Genomic DNA, 21455 nt, shown 5'->3' with positions numbered 1-21455 from the left:
TCTGACTACAGCTCCGGTAGTGCAATCACTTCCTGGTACCACAGCTGGGAACTACGGCAAGTATTTAAGGACAATACAGACCCAACGTTGTGAAAAAGATTAACGGCGTCAATTATATTATCGCGCGATACTAGTCTCGCGATAACGCAGCACGTTAACGCCGTTAACGGCCCAGCTCTAATATATATACAGATTACAACATGCACAAACATAAATTGACCACAATGGCAGCAATTTGTGTATTACTGCAATTTTTGGGGCTCAACTCACTATCTGAAGCGGTGCGACTGATTGAGACCATTTTCTTTACCTGCCAATGTTGCTGGTCTCGATCACTAATCACATAAATAAATGGGTAGAACTACAAGTAGTGTTTTGTAGCTGTGCCCGTTTCATTTAAATCGTGGGGGTCCATAAAAGAGCCTTTTGTGAGAGACAATGTTCCACTTATTCTGTAGAATAATGGTTGCTTGTAGATATTTAATGTGAGGTAGTGGGGAACATAATATGTGCCAAATGTAGTGTCAGAGCGGCCATTTACGCACAAACATAAATGCACCATAATGATAGCAATTTATGTATTTCCACAATAAAGGACTCAACTCGTTGTGGTATCTACGTTAGTATAGGACCAACTGATCAAACCGGACTTTGATTAGTCCAATTAAGAACCTAGATCTGATCTAGCTTTTTTGTGGTATATTCTCTATTGTCTCGCGTTTGCTTTGTTGCCGTGCTGGTGCTGGAAGTAACTCGTGGAAATCAACAATCCCAAAAGTAATACTAAGTTATATACTTCGATAAGCCCCCTTCACTTCCACACACTAGATAAGAGTACAATATTGCTTTTCATGGAAGTGGTGGGTGGCTCTTAAAAGAGCCTTTTGTTGAATTAAAGACAACGTTCTGTTCAAACGCTTATCTCTTCTTGGGAGCTCCTCTCTTAGCTGCTTTTGGCTTGGCAGCCTTAGCTGGGGCCTTCTTGGGCGCAGCGGGCTTTTTCACCTTCTTTGGGCTCTTGGCCGCTACCTTCTTGGGACTCTTGGCTGCTACCTTCTTGGGACTCTTGGCTGCTACCTTCTTGGGACTCTTGGCTGCTACCTTCTTGACTTTCTTGGGAGACTTCTTGGCGGCAGCAGGCTTCTTAGTTGCCACCTTCGTGGGCTTTTTGGCCGCGACAGGTTTCTTGGCTGCTGGCTTCTTGGCTTTCGGAGCGGCTTTCTTTGCGGGCTTTTTGGCTTTAACCTCAGCCTTGTTGATCTTGAAAGAGCCGGAGGCTCCGGTACCTTTGACCTGGACCAGGGTTCCTTTCGTCACCAGACTCTTGATGGCCGTCTTCAGTAGGACATTTTTAACTAGAGAATTTTAAAAAGGAAATAGCCGGCACTCCAAATCAAATCAAATCAAATCAAATTTATTTATAGGGCCCGACAACACACGTTAATGTCCCCATGGGCCGTACAGGTCTTCTTTAAACAAGTCAAGAAGACAACATAACAATAAGTCAAGAACAGAACAAGAATACCATAGGGTCCAAACATTTTTTAGATGAATGCAAATAAATGAAAGAATGCAAGCACTCCCAGACATACCCCACGCGAAGGTAAGGAAAAACTCACTAAAACCTAACAATAGGGAAAAAAGCTCCACAGGCAATGTGGAGGAGAGAAACCTTAGAAGGGCCGTTCAAGGGGGGATCTCCCTTCTTAGATGTCGGTGATAGTAGTGTTGCAGACGGACAGTTGGTAAGCATGCACTCATGTGTGTGGTGAAACACAGATGAGTGCATGCAATAGCAACTGTACATTTTGAAAAATTAAAGATAGAGTTGATAGCGGATCTATTTGAAGCACAGGGGCGGCGCAAGAGGGTCACGTCCTCCCCGTCTTAGTCACGGGACATTCAACACTCCGGTCGTTGCTCAGGGACAGCCGGAGACAGGGGGAAGGGGGGGTGGCACAGAGAGGGTCGCGAACTCCCCGACATCATCGCGGGACATCCGGCACTCCGGTCACCACTACGAAACCTCCGAAGACAGGGGGGCACGCAGAGGGGGTCGCAATCTCCCGGCCTTCGTCACGGGACGTCCAACACTCCGGTCAACACTCCAGGACAGCAAGTCATAGGAAGACAGGGAGACGGGACAGGCGTTAGACAGCTCATGAGATTGTAGTAGGCGGACATAGCAATAGATACAAGTGGTAGGCATATATGTGAATGGAGTAGATATATGAAGTAAGCGTATTATGTGAATAGAATAGAAGTACTTAACCCAGCAATGAAACCGCGTTGACTGTTAATCTGTTAACAGTCTGTTAATCAGTTGACAGGACCACGGACAGACGGCGGTGAATAACTGATCCAATGCCTCGGAGGTGCATGTAGAGCAGTCACTACAAGCTTGGCCAAGACCCCGAGGCATCCATCACCTTGGTCAGCGCCAGGAGACGGGTACTCAGAGAGAAGGGGGAGGGAGAGGGGGGGGGGGAGAGGGGGGGGGGGGGGAAGAGTTAGAGAGTTCCCATGTTTGTGGTGCTGCAAAGGAGCAGACATGTAGTACCCTGTAGTGCCATGTAGTACCCCGTAGTGCCATGTAGTACCCTATAGTACCCCATAGTGCCATGTAGTACCCCGTAGTATCCTGTAGTACCCTGTAGTGCCATGTAGTACCCTGTGGTGCCATGTAGTACCCTGTAGTGCCATGTAGAGCTGTGTAAGCCATGTAGTACCCTGTAATGCCATGCAGTACCAAGTAGTACTCTGTGGTACCATGTAGTACCCTGTACCCTAACTAAACTACCCTATAGTAAACTACCCAGTGGTACCATGTAGTACCCTGTACCATAACTAAACTACACAGATTAATCTAAAGGTCAGTCCCCGACCAGGTGAGATCAAGGTAGGTTGAAGGAGAGAGAGAAAAGATGAGTCTTAAGCAGGGATTTAAAAGCTTCGACAGAGCAGGCGCCCCTGATGACGGCAGGTAATTTGTTCCACAGGTAGGGAGCGCGGTAGACAAAGGCTCTGTGGCCGGCGGATTTCTTTTTAACCCTAGGGGTCGATAGAAGCCCCGCATTTTGTGAGCGCAGAGCACGAGCGGGCGAGTATCGGGAGATGAGATCAGATAGATAGAGCGGTGCAAGCCCATTTAAAATTTTGTAGGTGAGGAGTAGCACTTTAAAGTCAGAGCGGGCTTGGATAGGAAGCCAATGTAGGGCGGACAACCCTCCATAACCACTTTGATGAACAGCGCGATCATGAGAATAATAATAGGAATAACTCTCTCATGACAGAGTGGATGGCTCTTAAAAGAGCCTTTGGGTTAATCTTCAGTGAACATCATAGTTTACTTGGAGCTAGTGTACTTGGTCACAGCCTTGGTTCCCTCAGACACAGCGTGCTTCGCCAGCTCACCGGGGAGCAGCAGACGCACAGCGGTCTGGATCTCCCTGGAGGTGATAGTGCGGCGCTTGTTGTAGAGAGCCAATTTCGAGGCTTCTCCAGCGATGCGCTCGAAGATGTCGTTAACGAAGGAGTTCATGATCCCCATGGCCTTGGAGGAAACGCCGGTGTCGGGATGAACCTGCTTCAGGACTTTGTAAATATAAATGGCATAACTCTCCTTCCTGGACTTTCTGCGCTTCTTGCCACCCTTTGCATTTGTCTTGGTGACGGCTTTCTTGGAGCCCTTCTTGGGCGCTGGCTTGGCTGGTTCAGGCATATTCGACGGCTTATCAGAATCGAATGATGACGGTTGCTTACGTTTCCTGCCTTATTTATAGGAGGTCGATGCAAATAATACTGCGTGGCTTCTACGATACGATTGGTTGGGCGTAAAAAGGGAATGATAAGACAATGTAAACATTGACAATATTTTGGTTTATTATTTGGCAGTGCTGGGAAAAGTATTGAGCAAAAGTCCAAATACACTAATAGAATAGTACTGCAAAAAGTCCTAAATTTTAAGTATTTCTCATTTAAATAGTTTCTAATCAAGTAAAAGTATACATACAAGTATTAAAGTATCCTAGACCTACACTATATATATATAATCAAAAGTAAAGATATTTGTTCAATAATAATGTGCTTAAGACTCTATATTGATCCAGTCTCCTGGTTGTACCACAACATCCAGGTCAACCAGCATGTTATAAACAGATGATTATGACTATTGATGTTTGTGCTGTCATGAACACAACTCCCCAATGTTAGCCTCCTCTCTCCATTGACTTCCATGGTGAAATTGAACACGGAAAAGTCACTGCAATTGCACTTAGTCAAGAAGGCAAATCAAAAACTATTTGTTTACACTAGCAAAGTCTCGCCATCAATGTTTCAAATACATATCTACATTTTTCTTTCAACAATATCTTACTGTCTCCCAATCTGGTCCCTCACAACAAAGGCCATTACAGAACCCATAGCAAGACTTTACAATAGCGCTTATACAATTCATGGTAAATGTCCACCCTGTACTCACCACTGAACTGCACTCTCACACTCCTCTGCTACAACTTTTCAGAACTACACAAAAAATCTAGCCACTAAATTATATTTTATGTTCAGAAATAACTCTTCCCCAACACTCACAGCTTTACTCCCAAGACACAATACAAGTCAAGAACACATCACCAGATCAATCTCACATGCACTCATTCCAGTACCGGCTTACAAAAATAACTATGGAATAAGATCATTTTTCCACACAAACACTAACATTTGGAACGAGATCCCATTCCACATCAGAGCAATAACCTCCATCTCACAATTTCAAACGTCTACAAACAGCATCTGATGTGTTTGCCTGTGTGCCCTCCCATAAAAGTGATTGTTGTTAACATGTATCTATGTCTATCTACCCTCTGTACAGCACTTTGGTTGACACGTGTCATGTTAAATGTGCTATATAAATAAATCTGATTGATTGATTGATAGAACACATCTGTAATCATTGATCTGACTCTTTCATATAGGTCTTAATCTGGTTGATACTGTCGATTTGTATTGACTGCTATGACTGTATGTTTGTCCTTGCTGTGCACAATGACTATAATGCAATGTCTTTGTCAGGATTATATGATTGTATGTAGTGCAACTGCCCATTTGTTTTGTATTTAAATTATTGTTGCATGTGCTGCAGAACAGGAACCTGTTGAAAAACTGTTTGTAACTGAGTCAGGACAGTTTAAATGTACATTGTGAAATGTCTCTTTTTTTTCTCCTGTATAAATAAAGTAAAATAATAAATAAAAAAAATATTAAATCGTATGTGAATTTACCTCAAAACTATTTAAATACCTTTAATTGTCCACATACAAACATACTCTTATTCTAAATTTGGAATGTAAGAGATGGTCTTGTCGCTATAGTCTTACATGTGAAGTGTTGATTAAAAATATATAATATATAAACTGTATGTTAGCAATGTACAATAACACTGTAGACACTGTATACACTGTTTTTGGACTATATTACACGTAAAACGTATGTGTTAACAATACCGACCAGGTATTAGTGCCTCGCAAAGTGCAGATATGAAGTTTTCCCCTTTTTTTATGCATTTAGGAGGTTTTGTTCTTCATCAACGATAAAGTTCTCTCCACGTTTGATATATTGGTCATTCAGACTGTAATTGTGATGGGGAATATGCTTATATTTTTGGTATCATAACCGATTAGGCCAACAATGACTTGTGTTAATTAAGCAATATCACAGCTATATTTATATTTCGGCCCTGCGTCGTGCTGACAGCCCTGTGATATAATAACAGCATGTCACGAAGTGAGCTATTACTTTTATAAAACGGTTACCAAGTAGCCTAATGTGAAAGTAAGATTTACACTTACATTTATTAATACATAAATGTTCAAAATAGAATTGACTTTGATTTACATTCATCTGTATGCTGCCATTTGTGAGGTTTACCAGAGTGGAGATATGCGAGAAGAAACCAAAGTATTCATGAATTCAAGGCATCACAGTATGAGTTGATATGCAAGTTATACTTTTTGGGTTAAGTTCTCATTCTCATTTAGCCTGTAGAGGGCAGAAGAGTTTCAGCCATGAGTTTGTTCTGCTTTACTCTCTTCTTGACACAGGGCTTTTATCGAATTACATTCCAAAACTCTGTTGTACTCCCCAAGATGTTATTTTATATTTTAGAACTCGAGGGATGATGATTATCAACCGATTTAGTCTAGTTCTAAATGTGCCATTTAGGAGTTATATACTCACAACTATAGTGAGGGCATGCATGTACTTTGTACACCAACTCATTGTATTACACTGATACAGGAATTAGATCACCATGTATTTGTCCCTTTAAAATAAATAATACACTAAAACCGCGTACACATTGAATAACTAAACGATGAGGCTTTGTTTAAAAATATAAAATATTAAAGAATGAGTTATATATACAATACACAATTGAATAAGGAATATACTTTCATAGTTATTGAGGTGGCTCTTAAAAGAGCCTTTTGGTAGTGAATATACGAGGAGTCTTATTTAAGCACGCTCTCCACGGATGCGGCGGGCCAGCTGGATGTCTTTGGGCATGATGGTCACCCTCTTGGCGTGGATCGCGCACAGGTTGGTGTCCTCAAACAGGCCGACCAGATAAGCCTCACTAGCCTCCTGAAGAGCCATGACAGCGGAACTCTGGAAGCGCAGATCGGTCTTGAAGTCCTGCGCGATTTCTCTCACCAGACCTGTCGCTAAACCACGCCCCCTTTGAAAACTCTGCGCTAAACCACGCCCCCTTTTGAAAACTCGGACAAACAAGCCGACCGTGAATGACTATGGCAGCGGGGGGACATCAAGTTCAATTGTCAGATTTACCACAGCAGGTAATAGACCTGTTTTTTAAAGATGACACAAATATTTCGTCTAGAAGCAGACAGAGAGGGTTACAATATGCAGTGGAAAAGTATGTTCATGAGATAAACATGTACAGAAAAGATACTATTAGAATCGAGGCTAAATGCTACCACTCGCAGCTGAAAAGTGAGAAACCCCACATGCTCTCTATCAATGTTGCGGATGACAACACCATCATGGAGCAGTGTTGTTCATGTATTGCAGGGTAAGTGATTTCTAACACATTATTACCTTAGACCTCAATGATTACTGCTATTGCTGATATATTTTAGTTTAATTTAGTGGTCCAACGCAGTATACCAGCTCTCTCTCACCCACCCGGTATACTGAGTGGATGGGGCAGGGCTAAAGTCAGGAAGACATTGGATTTACATGTCAAAACCACTGTAGGCCCGACAGCTGTGTCATCTATGTAATGTTAGTGATATTCAAGTAGCAGCTAGTACGAGCAGTGTTCTCAAACAGTATTTCTTTTCTCCCCTTCTCATTTCTGTTGAAATCATAGGGCACCAGGGTTTGATTGATTGATTGAAAACTTTATTAACAGATTGCAGAATGGGTACAATACAGTACAGCTCAATACACACAATTGTTAAGGGGATGCAGACCAGAGAAAGACTTTCGTCTTGTTTACATCAGGGTCCCCCATTTTCAATTCATCAGGTACTGTGCACATATCATGGACTCAACAACATGGCACCGATAAGAACCACCAGGGTTAAAAATCGCGCTGAGGCATGGATGCACACTGAAATACTGGCCGCTATGAAAACCAGAGACAAAAAATGCTCTGAACTTCATAAAAGTCAGACAAAGCTTTCCAAAAGCTCAAACAGTGAACTCCAAGCCCACGTGGTTGAACTAAAAATCCAAAGAAACAGACTAAGAAATGACGTAAACACCATGATCAGAACCGCAAAAAGAAATTTCATCAACGACAAAACTGAGGAAAACAAAAACAAACCCCGCGAACTTTGGAAATTACTCAATAATCAACTAGGCTGCAGTAAAAAACTTAAAACCAGATTCTCAAACATAAACATAAAGACGGACAACACGCTCATCACAGACAAGCTGGATGTAGCCAATTACTTAAACATCTTCTTCACAAACAGCCACAACACTGGTAAACAAACTACCCTCCCACTCAGGGCATTATGGGGTAGAACACATAGTAGCATACTACAAAAACCTAGGGGTCCACAAAGACGACTTCAAACTTGAAATGGTAACAACCGATGAGGTACTCAAAAAATTGAGCGCCCTCCAACCTAACAAGGCCACTGGCCATGACAACATCCCCTCCAAATTCCTCAGAGACGCAGCAGCCGCCATCACCCCAGTCATCACACACATAATAAACCTCTCTATAAGACAGGGGCACGTCCCCAAGGACTTCAAAATTGCGAGAGTGACCCCTCTACACAAAAAGGGCAGCAAATTAGACCCAGGCAACTACCGCCCTGTTTCTATTCTTACCTCCATCTCGAAAGTCATGGAGAAAATAGTCTACGAACAGGTCGAAAAGTACCTGGCGGAAAAAAACCTAATCTACGAATTCCAATCTGGCTTCAGAACGTCCCACTCCACTGACACATGCCTCCTCTATTTGAACGACCACATCAAACAAGAGGTGGACGCTGGCAAATACTGCGGCATGGTCATGCTGGACCTACAAAAGGCCTTCGACACTGTCAATCACTCCATTCTAATGGACAAGCTAAAAGCAATTGGTTTTGATAGCCTATCAGTGAGCTGGATGCAATCCTACCTGGAGGGGAGAGAACAGATGGTAGAGGTAAACGGTACTCTATCCCCCCCCCTCACAGTGAGCTGTGGTGTTCCACAAGGAAGCATACTAGGACCGCTACTCTTCCTAATTTATGCAAATGACATGTCGTCAGCCTGTGACTGCAACTTGTTCCTGTTTGCGGATGACTCAGCCCTGCTGGTCTCTGACAAGAACAAATTGCAGGTTGAAAAAACCCTCAGCACGGAACTAGGCAAAATCTGCATATGGCTCGCTGATAACAAACTATCATTACACATGGGCAAAACAGAGTCCATTCTCTTCGGTTCAAATAACAAACTCAGCAAGACCGACGGATTCTCAGTTACAGTGGGTGACAATATTGTCACAAGGAAAGACGAAATTACCTACCTGGGTTCCATCCTAGAGGCAAATCTTTCCTGTGACAAAATGGCATCCAATGTAATAAAAAAAGTCAACCAACGAACTAGATTCTTGTACCGGATCTCCTCTCTGGTAAACAAGAATACCCTGAAGACTCTGGCAGGAGCACTCATTCAAGGGTACTATGACTATGCGTGCACCTCATGGTACCAAAGCACCTCAAAGGCGCTTAAAACAAAATTACAAACATCACAAAACAAACTGGTCAGACTACTACTTGACCTGAACCCCAGAACCCACCTCACCCCTGCCCACTTTGCCAACCTAGGATGGCTTAGAGTAGACGACAGAGTACAGCAACTTGCAATGGGCCTGGTCTACAAGATACACTATACGACCGGGGTGCCCATGTACATGTCAAAATACTTCCCAAAGGTCAGTGAATACCACAACCACTACACCAGAGGAAGCTCAACAAATCATGTTAAACCCAGATTCGGCTCAAACAAGGGACTAAACACGTTTCGCAATTATGCCACAACAATGTGGAACGCCCTACCCAAAGCTGTAAAGGAATGTGAATCCCTGCCCACATTCAAAACCGCCCTTAAAGAGCACCTACGGGAGGCTGCAATTCGAAACTGGCCACCATAAATGCCCAAAACCCCCACCACCTCCTAATAGACAGTCTCCTCCCCACCGCATGTATATATTCCCTCCCCGCCGTATGTATATTTCCCTCCCACCCACCCACCCCCTCCTAATGTACAGTCCCCTCCCCATCATATGTATATACTCTGTCAGGATCTAGGGGTAACAGTACTGTATATTTGAATACCGCCTATGTCACAAATGTATCAGTACTAAATACCTATATGTCCCTATGCCATAAATGTCATGTATGTTGTGTATGTCATAAATGTCTATATGAATTGAAAATGGGGGACCCTGATGGAAACAAGACAAACGTCTTTCTCAGGTCTGCATCCCCTTAACAATTGTATGTATTGAGCCGTACTGTATTGTACCCATTCTGCAATCTGTTAAATAAAGTTTTCATTCATTCATTCATTCATCATTGGGCTCATGTACACCTTGGACATTTCTCATGCCCAAAATGATGACACCTCATGTACCAGTCGGCCACAGCAGTGGCATAAACCCAGAGGGAAGAAGATAGCAGGCCAGCCTATAACCTCTGCAGTCGTGGCAAAAGCCAAACTGAACCGCAAAAGGAGGCCAGTGATCCCTACCTACACTCCTAACAGGTAGTTTCAAAGCACAATAAAAACACATAGGTAATAAAGGCAAAATGATGCTGCTTCACAGTTTATTGAAAAAAATAATAGCAGGCACAACATCCGATACATTTCTAACACAGTTAACAGTAACATGTATCAAATCAAAATTTTACAAAGTCCTCTATTTACCGTTGGAAACTGTCCTTCTATGAAGTATTGAGAGTATTGAGATTAGAGACATCCATGCAGTGCTAGAGCACAGGGAGCAAGGACAGAATCGATCCAAATATTACTTACTGCGGCCCATAAGGTAAAATCAGTACTAGGTTGAACACTTGTAACTTGACACCAGAGAATTAACAAAAATCATGTTTTTTTATCTTTTCTTTTTCTGTTTACTGTTATATTTTTTAGTTGTTTCTAAATTGTATTTTCCCCTATTACTTTGTAACAGGATCAGAGGTTATCTAACAAACATAATTATGATTTATTTTTTAATTAATTGTATCCTATACATTTCCTAAAAAGTTGGTCACAAAAAAAAACAGTAACATGTATCTTTCTGCCTTTAGGAAAGAGTCAGGAATCAGTGAGGAAATATATGAGACACAGAGGAATGAGAGGCACACCTATAAGCTACATCGTTAACAAGACCCCTATACTGGTAGAAGTATGTGGAAAGGACTACCCCATTGGATGTGGTTTGAGCTATCAGGTAATGGTATTCTTGAGGATGCAAGGCTGGAAGTTAGACAGCATACTCACAACATACCAGATCTGGTTGATGTTTGTCAACCTTATGTTAGGGATCCTCTCTGACACAATTTTAAATTTCTTTATCTTTGATATAGCACGTTCAACATGAATCCTGTGTGCAGCCACTTTCTTTGTCAGGCAGACATCTGTAGAGGGCATCTGCCTTTTTCCTCTGACGAAGGGTGGGATGTTTATTTCAAGTCCAATTTCTTGTAGCTCATTTTCAATTAAAAATCCTTTATCTACCATAAGCCCATCCCCTTCCTGCAGATAGCCATGTTTAAGCAGATTTTTCATTAGCTCAATAAAGTTGCTCTGCCTAACTATTTCCTTGTCAGACATAGATCCAGTGAAAAGAGTTGAACAAAATATTACAGAACCTCGTGGATCACATGCTATGAGGGATTTCAATGTGTTTGCAGACTTGTAGGTTGAGTAACTTTGACTCTGCAATACAAGTGAAGTTGGGGTTTGAATTTTTAACTCTGTACAGTCTAATATTGCCATCGTTGTAGGAAATTCCTCTCTGTACTTTCCTGGCATTTGTGCCATTATTACGTCTCTGTGAGGCCACGCGGGTAGTTCCCCTAGAACTGTGAACATGTAGTCCACCCATGCGTTAAACAAAGTACCAACACTACGTTCATCAATCATAAATCTAAATGCCAAATCTTTTAAATCATGATTTTGTCTCAGTTTCATGAGAACAAGCAAGAGCTGCACACGCAGGGGCATTGTGTTAATTTGCCAATCAGTTCTGCTATATGTCAATGGGACTGAAGTTTGCTGTGCTGTTTCACTACTAGGTATACTAAACACAGTACATAGATTGTTGAATTCATCATAAGTGAATCCAGTGGAATATTTGAAATACGCTGGTACACGGCTGTGCTGCAAGACCTCTGGTGTTAATCTATTTGGTTCTTGATTCTGTCTCAGAACAGTATTTATACTAGTCAGTGATTCAATTTGTGCTTGTTGAGTTCTCAATCTTTCATCTCGCTCCTCTGGTCCACCTTCCATTGGGGGAGCCTGCTCCACAGGCCGGCGCTCCTCATCTGGAGGCTCCTCCACACCCTGACCTTCTTAGAGAAGAGAGAGGAGTAAGAGGGGAGGAGAGAGGGGTGATGGATAAGGGGAGGGATGAGGGGGAGAGGTGAATGAGGAGAGAAAGAAATTAGACAAATTATTTCTAATCCATTTCTTTTTTCTCTCGCTGCAGCTCCCACTGTTTCAGCGACCACAGACCAACCCAACAACATCCCTGCCTGTATCCTCTCAGTGTACCAAGACCATCCCCATGCCCCTCTCTCCAGACATAGGCATACCAACACCACAGCACATCCAGAGCTTTGATCTGGAGGAATCAAGACAACTACAACTGCAAACGACGGGACAGGCTGCATGTCCACTGTGGCACAAGGAGCGAGAGGGCAGGCTGACAGCATCAGAATTTGGCAAGATACTAAAGAGAAAGAAAATTTCAGATGCCTTCATACAGTCCACATATTACCCCAAGCCCTTCACTGCTACTGCAACAACCTATGGCTCTGCCAATGAGTCAAAAGCCAAGCAGCTGTACCAGGAGAAATTTCCAGATAGGCATGTTCATAACTCTGGCCTCCTCCTGCAACCAGATCTCCCCTTCCTTGGGGCAACACCAGATGCTATAATATGTGACAATGGTCAAACAGGCTTGCTTGAGGTGAAATGTCCCTTTGCAGCAAGGGACATGACGTAGCAGAGGCAGCCACAGCCATAAAAGATTTCTATGTGCGTAAAGACGGAGAAGCCATGCACATCTCAGAGAGGCACAACTGTTATTACCAAATTCAAGGGCAACTGCTACTTAGCGGACTCAACTTCTGTGACTTTGTACTTTTTACAAGAAGAGATATATATATTGAGAGAGTTCACAGAGATATTCAGTTCATCAATGACATGATTGTAAAGTTGCACACATTCCATGATGCTCACTTTAGTCCAAAAACATAAATCATACCTCTTTCATTGTCACTCATGTCCTGTGTTGGATTGACCTGTGTTGTCTCTGTGAGGGCAGTAACATCTCCAGCACACCTCATTCTGTGAAAAAACACAAAGCTGAGTATTAGCTAAGCATAGACAGATCGTTGTCCCTGTTGTTACTGGTTTCAAGTGGCACTTGATATAACTGTCCTTGTTGGTCATCATTTGATTCATTTCCACTGTTATGCACCTGGCTTGCGGTAACGTTACCGCACATACAGTTAGAAGATGTACTGAATGGAATAACAGTTACAAGATGTATTAATAACACAGTTAGATGTATTGATAAGACGGTTAGATGTATTGATAACAGAGCTATAACTTAACGTTATGATGCAGAAATATCTGCGGTATTGTACCTTTTTTTGGGTGAGGGTCTGTGTGTTTTCGGAGCAGACACGAGAGCCCGGATGGGATCTGGATTTTCCAGAGTTGGATTGACCTGTGTTGTCTCTGTGAGGGCAGTAACATCTCCAGCACACCTCATTCTGTGAAAAAACACAAAGCTGAGTATTAGCTAAGCATAGACAGATCGTTGTCCCTGTTGTTACTGGTTTCAAGTGGCACTATGGCATCAGAAGTGCATCGAGCATTCTTAGTGCATGTAGTAGTATTCATGTTTCAGTTCATTCATGTTTCAGTTTTTTCTTTTATAAAAAAAAAATCATTCATGCTCATTTGTGCATTAAAAACAATTATTTTCATCAACAAAGTGCATAGAGACATTACTCATCGTTCACCAGAGTTTCCTATATATCCTGTTGTTACTGGTTTCAAGTGGCACTATGGCATCTGAAGTGCATCAAGCATTCTTAGTGCATGTAGTAGTAGTATTCATGTTATTAGTATTCTGTTGTCTGTTAGCCAGTTCTTTATACTATCAATGGTGGTCACTACATTACATCTATAACTGTCCTTGTTGGTCATCATTTGATTCATTTCCACTGTTATGCACCTGGCTTGCGGTAACGTTACCGCACATACAGTTAGAAGATGTATTGATAACAGTTAGAACATGTATTGATAACAGTTAGAAGATGTATTGATAACTGTTAGTCTAGAAGATGTACAGTTAGAAGATGTATTGATAACAGTTAGAAGATGTATTGAATGGAATAACAGTTACAAGATGTATTAATAACACAGTTAGATGTATTGATAAGACGGTTAGATGTATTGATAACAGAGCTATAACTTAACGTTATGATGCAGAAATATCTGCTGTATTGTACCTTTTTTTGAGTGATGGTCTGTGTCTTTTCGGAGCAGACACGAGAGCCCGGATGGGATCTGGATTTTCCAGAGTTGGATTGACCTGTGTTGTCTCTGTGAGGGCAGTAACATCTCCAGCACACCTCATTCTTTGAAAAAACACAAAGCTCAGTATTAGCTAAGCATAGACAGATCGTTGTCCCTGTTGTTACTGGTTTCAAGTGGCACTATGGCATCTGAAGTGCATCAAGCATTCTTAGTGCATGTAGTAGTAGTATTCATGTTATTAGTATTCTGTTGTCTGTTAGCCAGTTCTTTATACTATCAATGGTGGTCACTACATTACATCTATAACTGTCCTTGTTGGTCATCATTTGATTCATTTCCACTGTTATGCACCTGGCTTGCGGTAACGTTACCGCACATACAGTTAGAAGATGTACTGAATGGAATAACAGTTACAAGATGTATTAATAACACAGTTAGATGTATTGATAAGACGGTTAGATGTATTGATAACAGAGCTATAACTTAACGTTATGATGCAGAAATATCTGCGGTATTGTACCTTTTTTTGGGTGAGGGTCTGTGTGTTTTCGGAGCAGACACGAGAGCCCGGATGGGATCTGGATATTCCAGAGTTGGCTTCCCATCTCTGAAGTGCTTTGGGGTGAAAAGACAGAAGCCAAAGTTAGCTAAAAACACCAGCTAACTAGCGAGGACGAGTAGAACGTTAGCTAGCTGCTAACGTTGGCTAACTGGGCTGGATACACGATAGCTAGTTACTTCGCAGTCAAAGTCAAACGTTAGCAAACTAATAGTTTGGTCTACGTTTCTAATACATGCCGTCAAATATTATGTCTTTATGAATTGACCTTACCTTTGAGCAAACATAAGTGTCCTTGGTAATGGTATTCACGTTCAGTTGTTTATGTGGTCGACGACACAAAACAATCCACCGCTTGCACTTGTGTAGTTTTCGGAAGGGCTTCGGAAAAGGTACAAAATATACTCCTCCATCCAGTCTTTCGGGGTACCTGGTGTCTGAATTACAGGTACCCCACGCACAGCGTTTCACCATCAGATATTTTGTAGATAATAACAAAAAACTGAACTCTTGACAGTGGTTGCGATCACGTCCGTCTGGTTTGATACAACCTAAAACCTAGGTTGACCGAGTTTTCAAACGGGGGCGTGGTTTAGCACCGAGTTTTCAAAGGGGGTGTGGTTTAGCGACAGGTCTATTTGCGGATCAGCAGTTCGGTGGACTTCTGATAACGACGGATCTCTCTCAGAGCCACGGTACCGGGCCTGTAACGATGGGGCTTCTTAACACCACCAGTTGCCGGGGCGCTTTTACGAGCAGCCTTGGTAGCAAGTTGCTTCCTAGGAGCTTTTCCTCCAGTGGATTTACGAGCAGTCTGCTTGGTTCTAGCCATTGTGCTACTACTTCAGTTAATTCTTTCTAAGATACAAGGGAAAAATGTAACACAATACTACAAAACATGGCTTTATATTGTCGGTTCAGTGGGGGCGCGTCTTATGCTGATTGGTCTATATCTGTGTCGCCGTTATCATTTCCTTTCCAACGCCTAAATCGCCGTCTATCATTGGTGGAAAGGTATATGAAAAGTCCGCCAAAATGTAAACCCAACCTCCTCTCCGTCCGTCTCTGATTGGGTGATGATGATGCACAAAAGATATTTGACCAATAAGAATCAGCCTTGCACGAACGTTAGTGGGGAATAGAACCTAGATTAAACTCACAAACCGGTTTTATCATCTGGATAATCATAATATTCAAATGATGATGTGATGAACACATATTATGCAGGAATAGTGACATCGACGTCATCACATCTCTATACCTTGTTTATTAATTAAATCGTGTTAATTTCCGGGACATAATTTGAAAACAATGAAAGAGATTCAGTTAAAAACAGAAGGACATTCTAATTATATGACTGTGAACCACTTCTCCACTAGAAGTTAGCACAATTAAATAATGCATTATGATAATATTCTGGGTTCACTCTCTCCTCTGGTATCTCCACACCAGTTATGGAATTCTGGACTAAATCATATCCAATACATATTCTCAGATGTGGGTTCCTGGGACAACAAAAGGTGGTTCCTGGTCTATTTTAGTATCAATGAGGGTTTTTGACTAAAGCAATGCCGTTTTAGATTAGATTCAAATGTAGCCATTATAATACAGCACAACTAAAATGTTTGGCATCCAACAAGAGTAGTGCAATAGCGATATTTAATGAAATTATTACACAGGGTATAACATTATATACATGGTATTATGAATTGTATGATATATTAGATGTAGGTATAGAATTGTGCATTGTTCAAAGCGACTAACTAGTGACTATACCAAGATTATTCAGTAAGGTGATTTGTTGCTCCCAGGTGGAAATTGTAGGTGAAGACAGTACATTTAAATAGTCATAATAGGCATGGTTATAGATAGAAGTATTGCTTTCTCGGTAATATGTGGGTGGCTCTGAAAAGAGCCTTTGTGGAGTTTGTCGAAGAGGCTGAATAATTTACTTCTTGGCAGCCTTCTCAGTCTTCTTGGGCAGAAGGACAGCCTGGATGTTGGGCAGCACACCACCCTGGGCGATGGTCACTCCTCCCAGGAGTTTGTTGAGCTCCTCGTCGTTACGCACGGCGAGTTGCAGATGACGGGGGATGATACGACTCTTCTTGTTGTCACGGGCAGCGTTTCCAGCCAACTCCAAGATCTCAGCGGTCAGATATTCCAGCACAGCGGCCAGATAAACCGGGGCACCGGCTCCAACACGATGAGCATAGTTGCCTTTACGCAGCAGTCTGTGGACACGACCCACGGGGAACTGAAGCCCGGCGCGAGAGGAGCGAGTCTTGGCCTTAGCTCTGGCCTTTCCTCCAGTCTTGCCTCTTCCAGACATGTTTATTATTCTCTTACGTTAAACGAGTTAGAAAATGAATGCAGTGAGTTGGAGAGACCTCTTATAGTCAGTCAGACTTGTGTTTTCTCACCCAATCAGGGGAGATGTTTTGTTGGCGGTTTTTCCAAAAGACCAGTCCTCCAATAATCGTGTGAGATGTAGGCGGAGTAACGAACTCCCAGAGCTGAGACCAATCAGCAACGACTGCGCCTCCGCGTTAGTATGGCCAGAGTTTCGTCACACCAGCGTATTATTCTTGTTGAAGTGAAGACTAAAACGTAGTTTCTCATAATGGCCAGAACTAACTAACAGAACTGATCTAATAGTTATCGATTACACTGCTGACAAGTAATACATATGACCCTATGATTAAAAATAAATACAATCCGAACTATCATGTTTGCTCCTTGTCTGGACTCCATTTGGGTTAAGCCTGCACGCTTTCCCCATTTCCAAAATGGTTTCGTCAGTGTGGTCCGGTACTGTCCATGGTGCTGAAATAGGTTAGCGCCCTTTAGATTTCCAGTGCCTACAAGTAGCGAATCCACGCTTCCAAACAACATTTTTTATTTTATTTGTTCCTTTAGGGATTTACATACCTGTATACTATATCTGTACATATTCCTTTCCTACTCTTACTGGTTACCCTGCTTGCCAGTATGTACCATATTGTCTTTATAGCTGTATCACTGTACATATTAATACTAGAACTCTGTACAGTACATACATCTGCTTAGCACTATTACTCAGTTGTACTCATTTATATATTTTATAGTGAGTTTATTCACCTGTATAGCATATTACTATTGCATTTAACTGTTATATTTGCACTATAGTTTGATGCCTTCTTTACATTGTACTGTAATCGCATTGTATGATGTCAATAGATTTGAATCTAATATATTACTTACAAAGTGTTGTACGAATAATCTTGAGGCATATCAATTTAATTGTAATTGTTCACACGTGTTCAGGAAGCCCTGCCGTGAGATGAGACTAGTGTACTAGTCACTGAAACGTCTTTCACGTTCGTCTTCTCACTATTAAAATCACCATCAGTTATTTAGTTTTACATTATATGTACTTCCAATGCAGGAATTACCTAGCAACGTCAGGAACCGTAGGCATTGCATCAGTGACTAAATTAAATGCTAAAACAAATGCGTTGCTATGCCTGAGACAACTCAGTTTAATACTTTTAACTAATAAACATATGAAGTGTGCTCATTCAGCGATAAGGTGGGTGGCTCTGAAAAGAGCCTTTGGGTTTTGGATAGTTAAGAGTTGAATAGAAGTCTAGCCGCCGAAGCCGTACAGAGTGCGTCCCTGTCTCTTCAGAGCATAGACCACATCCATGGCGGTCACGGTCTTCCTCTTGGCGTGTTCGGTGTAGGTGACGGCATCACGAATCACATTCTCCAGGAAGACCTTGAGAACACCACGAGTCTCCTCGTAGATGAGACCGGAGATACGCTTCACTCCGCCACGACGAGCCAGACGACGGATAGCGGGTTTGGTGATTCCCTGGATGTTATCACGAAGCACTTTGCGGTGACGCTTAGCGCCCCCTTTACCAAGTCCCTTACCTCCCTTTCCTCTTCCACTCATTATAACGTATGTAAGAAAACAAACGAATAGCAACTGGCCAACCGCCTGCTTCTTTGAACCCTCTCTGAGGACGTGGTTGAGACCAAGAAGCGCGCAGGGACAAATGTGGAGGGAGGGTTTGAGGTTTACATCTGAAAATGTTTTGAGGAAGTGTTGTTTTCCCAATACAATACATCATCCTGAGAACCAGGGGAAAAGTGTTGTCACTTGTATTCTTTTTTAACAATAAGAATCATAAGAATATTTTGGAATTTTGTGGAAAATTGCATCCACATTCACATTGTCTTTTAACTGGCCAAAAGTGTGTGTGTGACAACGAAGAAAAGAAAACTTCTAATTTGATTCTTCTGAATTGTTCATGTAGCAGGCAGGCCCCTTTTCTGAAGTAGACCAGTGTTCCTCTGGGAACCGTGTCAGTCAAGTACATGACTGAATTACCACATATTCCCATCTGTGTCATTCTTCCATGTTTGCTCTGATTAAAAACCTCAGATCCCTACATTTGGTTTTGGCCCATGAAGCTGTCTTTATCAACTTCATGTGGCTCAGTGCATTGCTATACTGAGATATATTGTTTGTATAATTATGTGATATAAATGGATGCTTGTGCCTTGCTAGTGAAATATATTGTTTGTATGTGATATAAATGCATACTTGTGCGTTGCTACACTGAGATAGTCTCATGTATCTGCCATGACCGACTACCTTGTTGTTGTTGTCCTTACAGTATGCTATGCTGTAATTTGACCAGAACAAAGCTTCTTTGTGGGTAGTGTACTAATATTTCATAACTGTCCTTTCAGAAAGCACTGAGCACACTACAGGTATAGTTCAGACCTCCTTCTCGAGTGTTATACAGAGACAAATATATAAATAAGATGAAGAGGGTGGGGTATGCTATTGACCTAAATAATATACATCTGTATTTTAGATTAGTTCACTGGAAGAAGACGTATCATCCCCGGTCATCTGCAGCTGGCTGTGCGTAATGAAGAGGAACTAAACTAACTCCGGCGTGTTGACCAAGAAGACTAATTACTAATTACATGCAAACCGGTCTGAATACATGCAATTGTGCTTATGTACCGTTTCCATAAATGGGAAGAATGAATACTTAAAGTCTTTATGTTGACGAGGAAATGTGTTGTTTTGTAATCCATTGCAACTAATGCATCGTTCTGCCGTGGTTTGATTTGATCAGTCGGCTAGACTGAAAGTTTAGCAATATATTGTAACTATATATAACTTATAATTTTAGACAATAATTGTGATTCATATCATCCAGCCCTCCGGCTCATTGAAACAGTACCATAGCAGACATTACGCGGTAACAAATGCACCATGATGGCAGCAATTTATGCATTTCCACATGTATGGATGTGATATGCAGTCTGATCTATATTTTAATTAATCATTAATTAGCTTATGATTATATACAAATTGGCTTGGAAGGAGTGAGAATCAATGTTCCCAGTCTGGTTCAAATAACTACAGATCGAAAAATGAAATACATGTTTTGTATAATTAGAAGACCCCTTCCCCTCAATGTATACTATTACATTAGAATACATTGTTCCTTCATGGGAAAAGGTGGTTGGCTCTTAAAAGAGCCTTTTGATGTGAACAATGTTCTGCTTGGACGCTTACTTCTTCTTGGGAGCTGCTTTGGGCTTGGCAGCCTTCTTCGCTGGAGCCTTTTTGGGAGAAACAGGCTTTTTCGCCTTCTTTGGGCTCTTGGCTACTACCTTCTTGGGACTCTTGGCTACTACCTTCTTGGGACTCTTGGCTACTACCTTCTTGGGACTCTTGGCTACTACCTTCTTGGGACTCTTGGCTACTACCTTCTTGGGAGACTTCTTGGCTACTACCTTCTTGGGAGACTTCTTGGCTGCAAGAGCCTTCTTAGCTGCAACAGGCTTCTTAGGCTTTTTAGCGGTGACTGGTTTCTTGGCCGCTGGCTTCTTGGCTTTAACCTCACCCTTCTTGTTGATCTTGAAAGAGCCGGAGGCTCCGGTACCTTTGACCTGGACCAGGGTCCCCTTCGTCACCAGACTCTTGATGGCAGTCTTCACACGAGCCTTGTTCTTAACCACATCGTAGCCACCGGCAGCCAGAGCCTTCTTTACGGCAGCAAGAGACACGCCGCTCCTCTCTTTGGAAGCAGACACTGCCTCGACGACCAAGTCACTGACGCTGGGACCTGCTTTCGTGGGTCTGGGAGCTGCCTTCTTCTTGGCAGCCTTAACCGGAGCGGCGGGAGCTGGAGCTGGGGCGACTTCTGCCATCTTCTCTCGTTCTCTGCTGCGAAACAAAAGCTGAAGTAACTAGGAGGAGTAGGAGCGTCAACAGACTGATAGTGTGGCCGAGGCGGGGGGCTGGTCTTAAACACTGCATGAGAGCCATGTAGACTCAACCAGCCCGGTCCTCCTCTGTGCTGTCAAAATGAGATGCTTCCAGCTGCAGCCTCGGAGACCAGCGCTTACAAGCCCCCGCACATACAAGCCCGCACATAGCAACCCCTCGCTTCCATTGGCTGATTTTGGTCACGTGATTTTGGGTCACGTTGCACTGCGGGATTGATTGATTGATTGATTGATTGAAAACTTTATTAACAGATTGCCGTATGATTTGGGTCACGTTGCACTGCGGGATTGA

General features: G+C 42.4%; 3 protein-coding genes across 3 annotated transcripts; all 3 read right to left on the bottom strand.

The window, feature by feature from the left end:
• Nucleotides 1-918: 918 nt before the first annotated feature.
• LOC311223836 (histone H1-like) lies at nucleotides 919-21085 on the bottom strand (the record flags this gene model as incomplete). The annotated part of the gene is made up of 2 exons (XM_084308600.1): nucleotides 919-1293; nucleotides 20825-21085. 2 exons carry the CDS (start codon nucleotides 21083-21085, stop codon nucleotides 919-921), a joined length of 636 nt encoding a protein of 211 aa, XP_084164726.1.
• On the bottom strand, nucleotides 16809-17192 carry LOC311246941 (histone H2A; the record flags this gene model as incomplete). The annotated part of the gene is made up of 1 exon (XM_084337201.1): nucleotides 16809-17192. One exon carries the CDS (start codon nucleotides 17190-17192, stop codon nucleotides 16809-16811), a length of 384 nt encoding a protein of 127 aa, XP_084193327.1.
• On the bottom strand, nucleotides 18489-18800 carry LOC311247158 (histone H4; the record flags this gene model as incomplete). Its single annotated transcript, XM_084337485.1, has 1 exon — nucleotides 18489-18800. One exon carries the CDS (start codon nucleotides 18798-18800, stop codon nucleotides 18489-18491), a length of 312 nt encoding a protein of 103 aa, XP_084193611.1.
• Nucleotides 21086-21455: the final 370 nt, after the last annotated feature.

Source organism: Notolepis coatsorum, assembly GCF_963971535.1.
Source record: "Notolepis coatsorum genome assembly, chromosome: 2".
Lineage (NCBI taxonomy): Eukaryota > Metazoa > Chordata > Actinopteri > Aulopiformes > Paralepididae > Notolepis > Notolepis coatsorum.
This window is presented reverse-complemented; position numbering and strand designations above follow the sequence as displayed.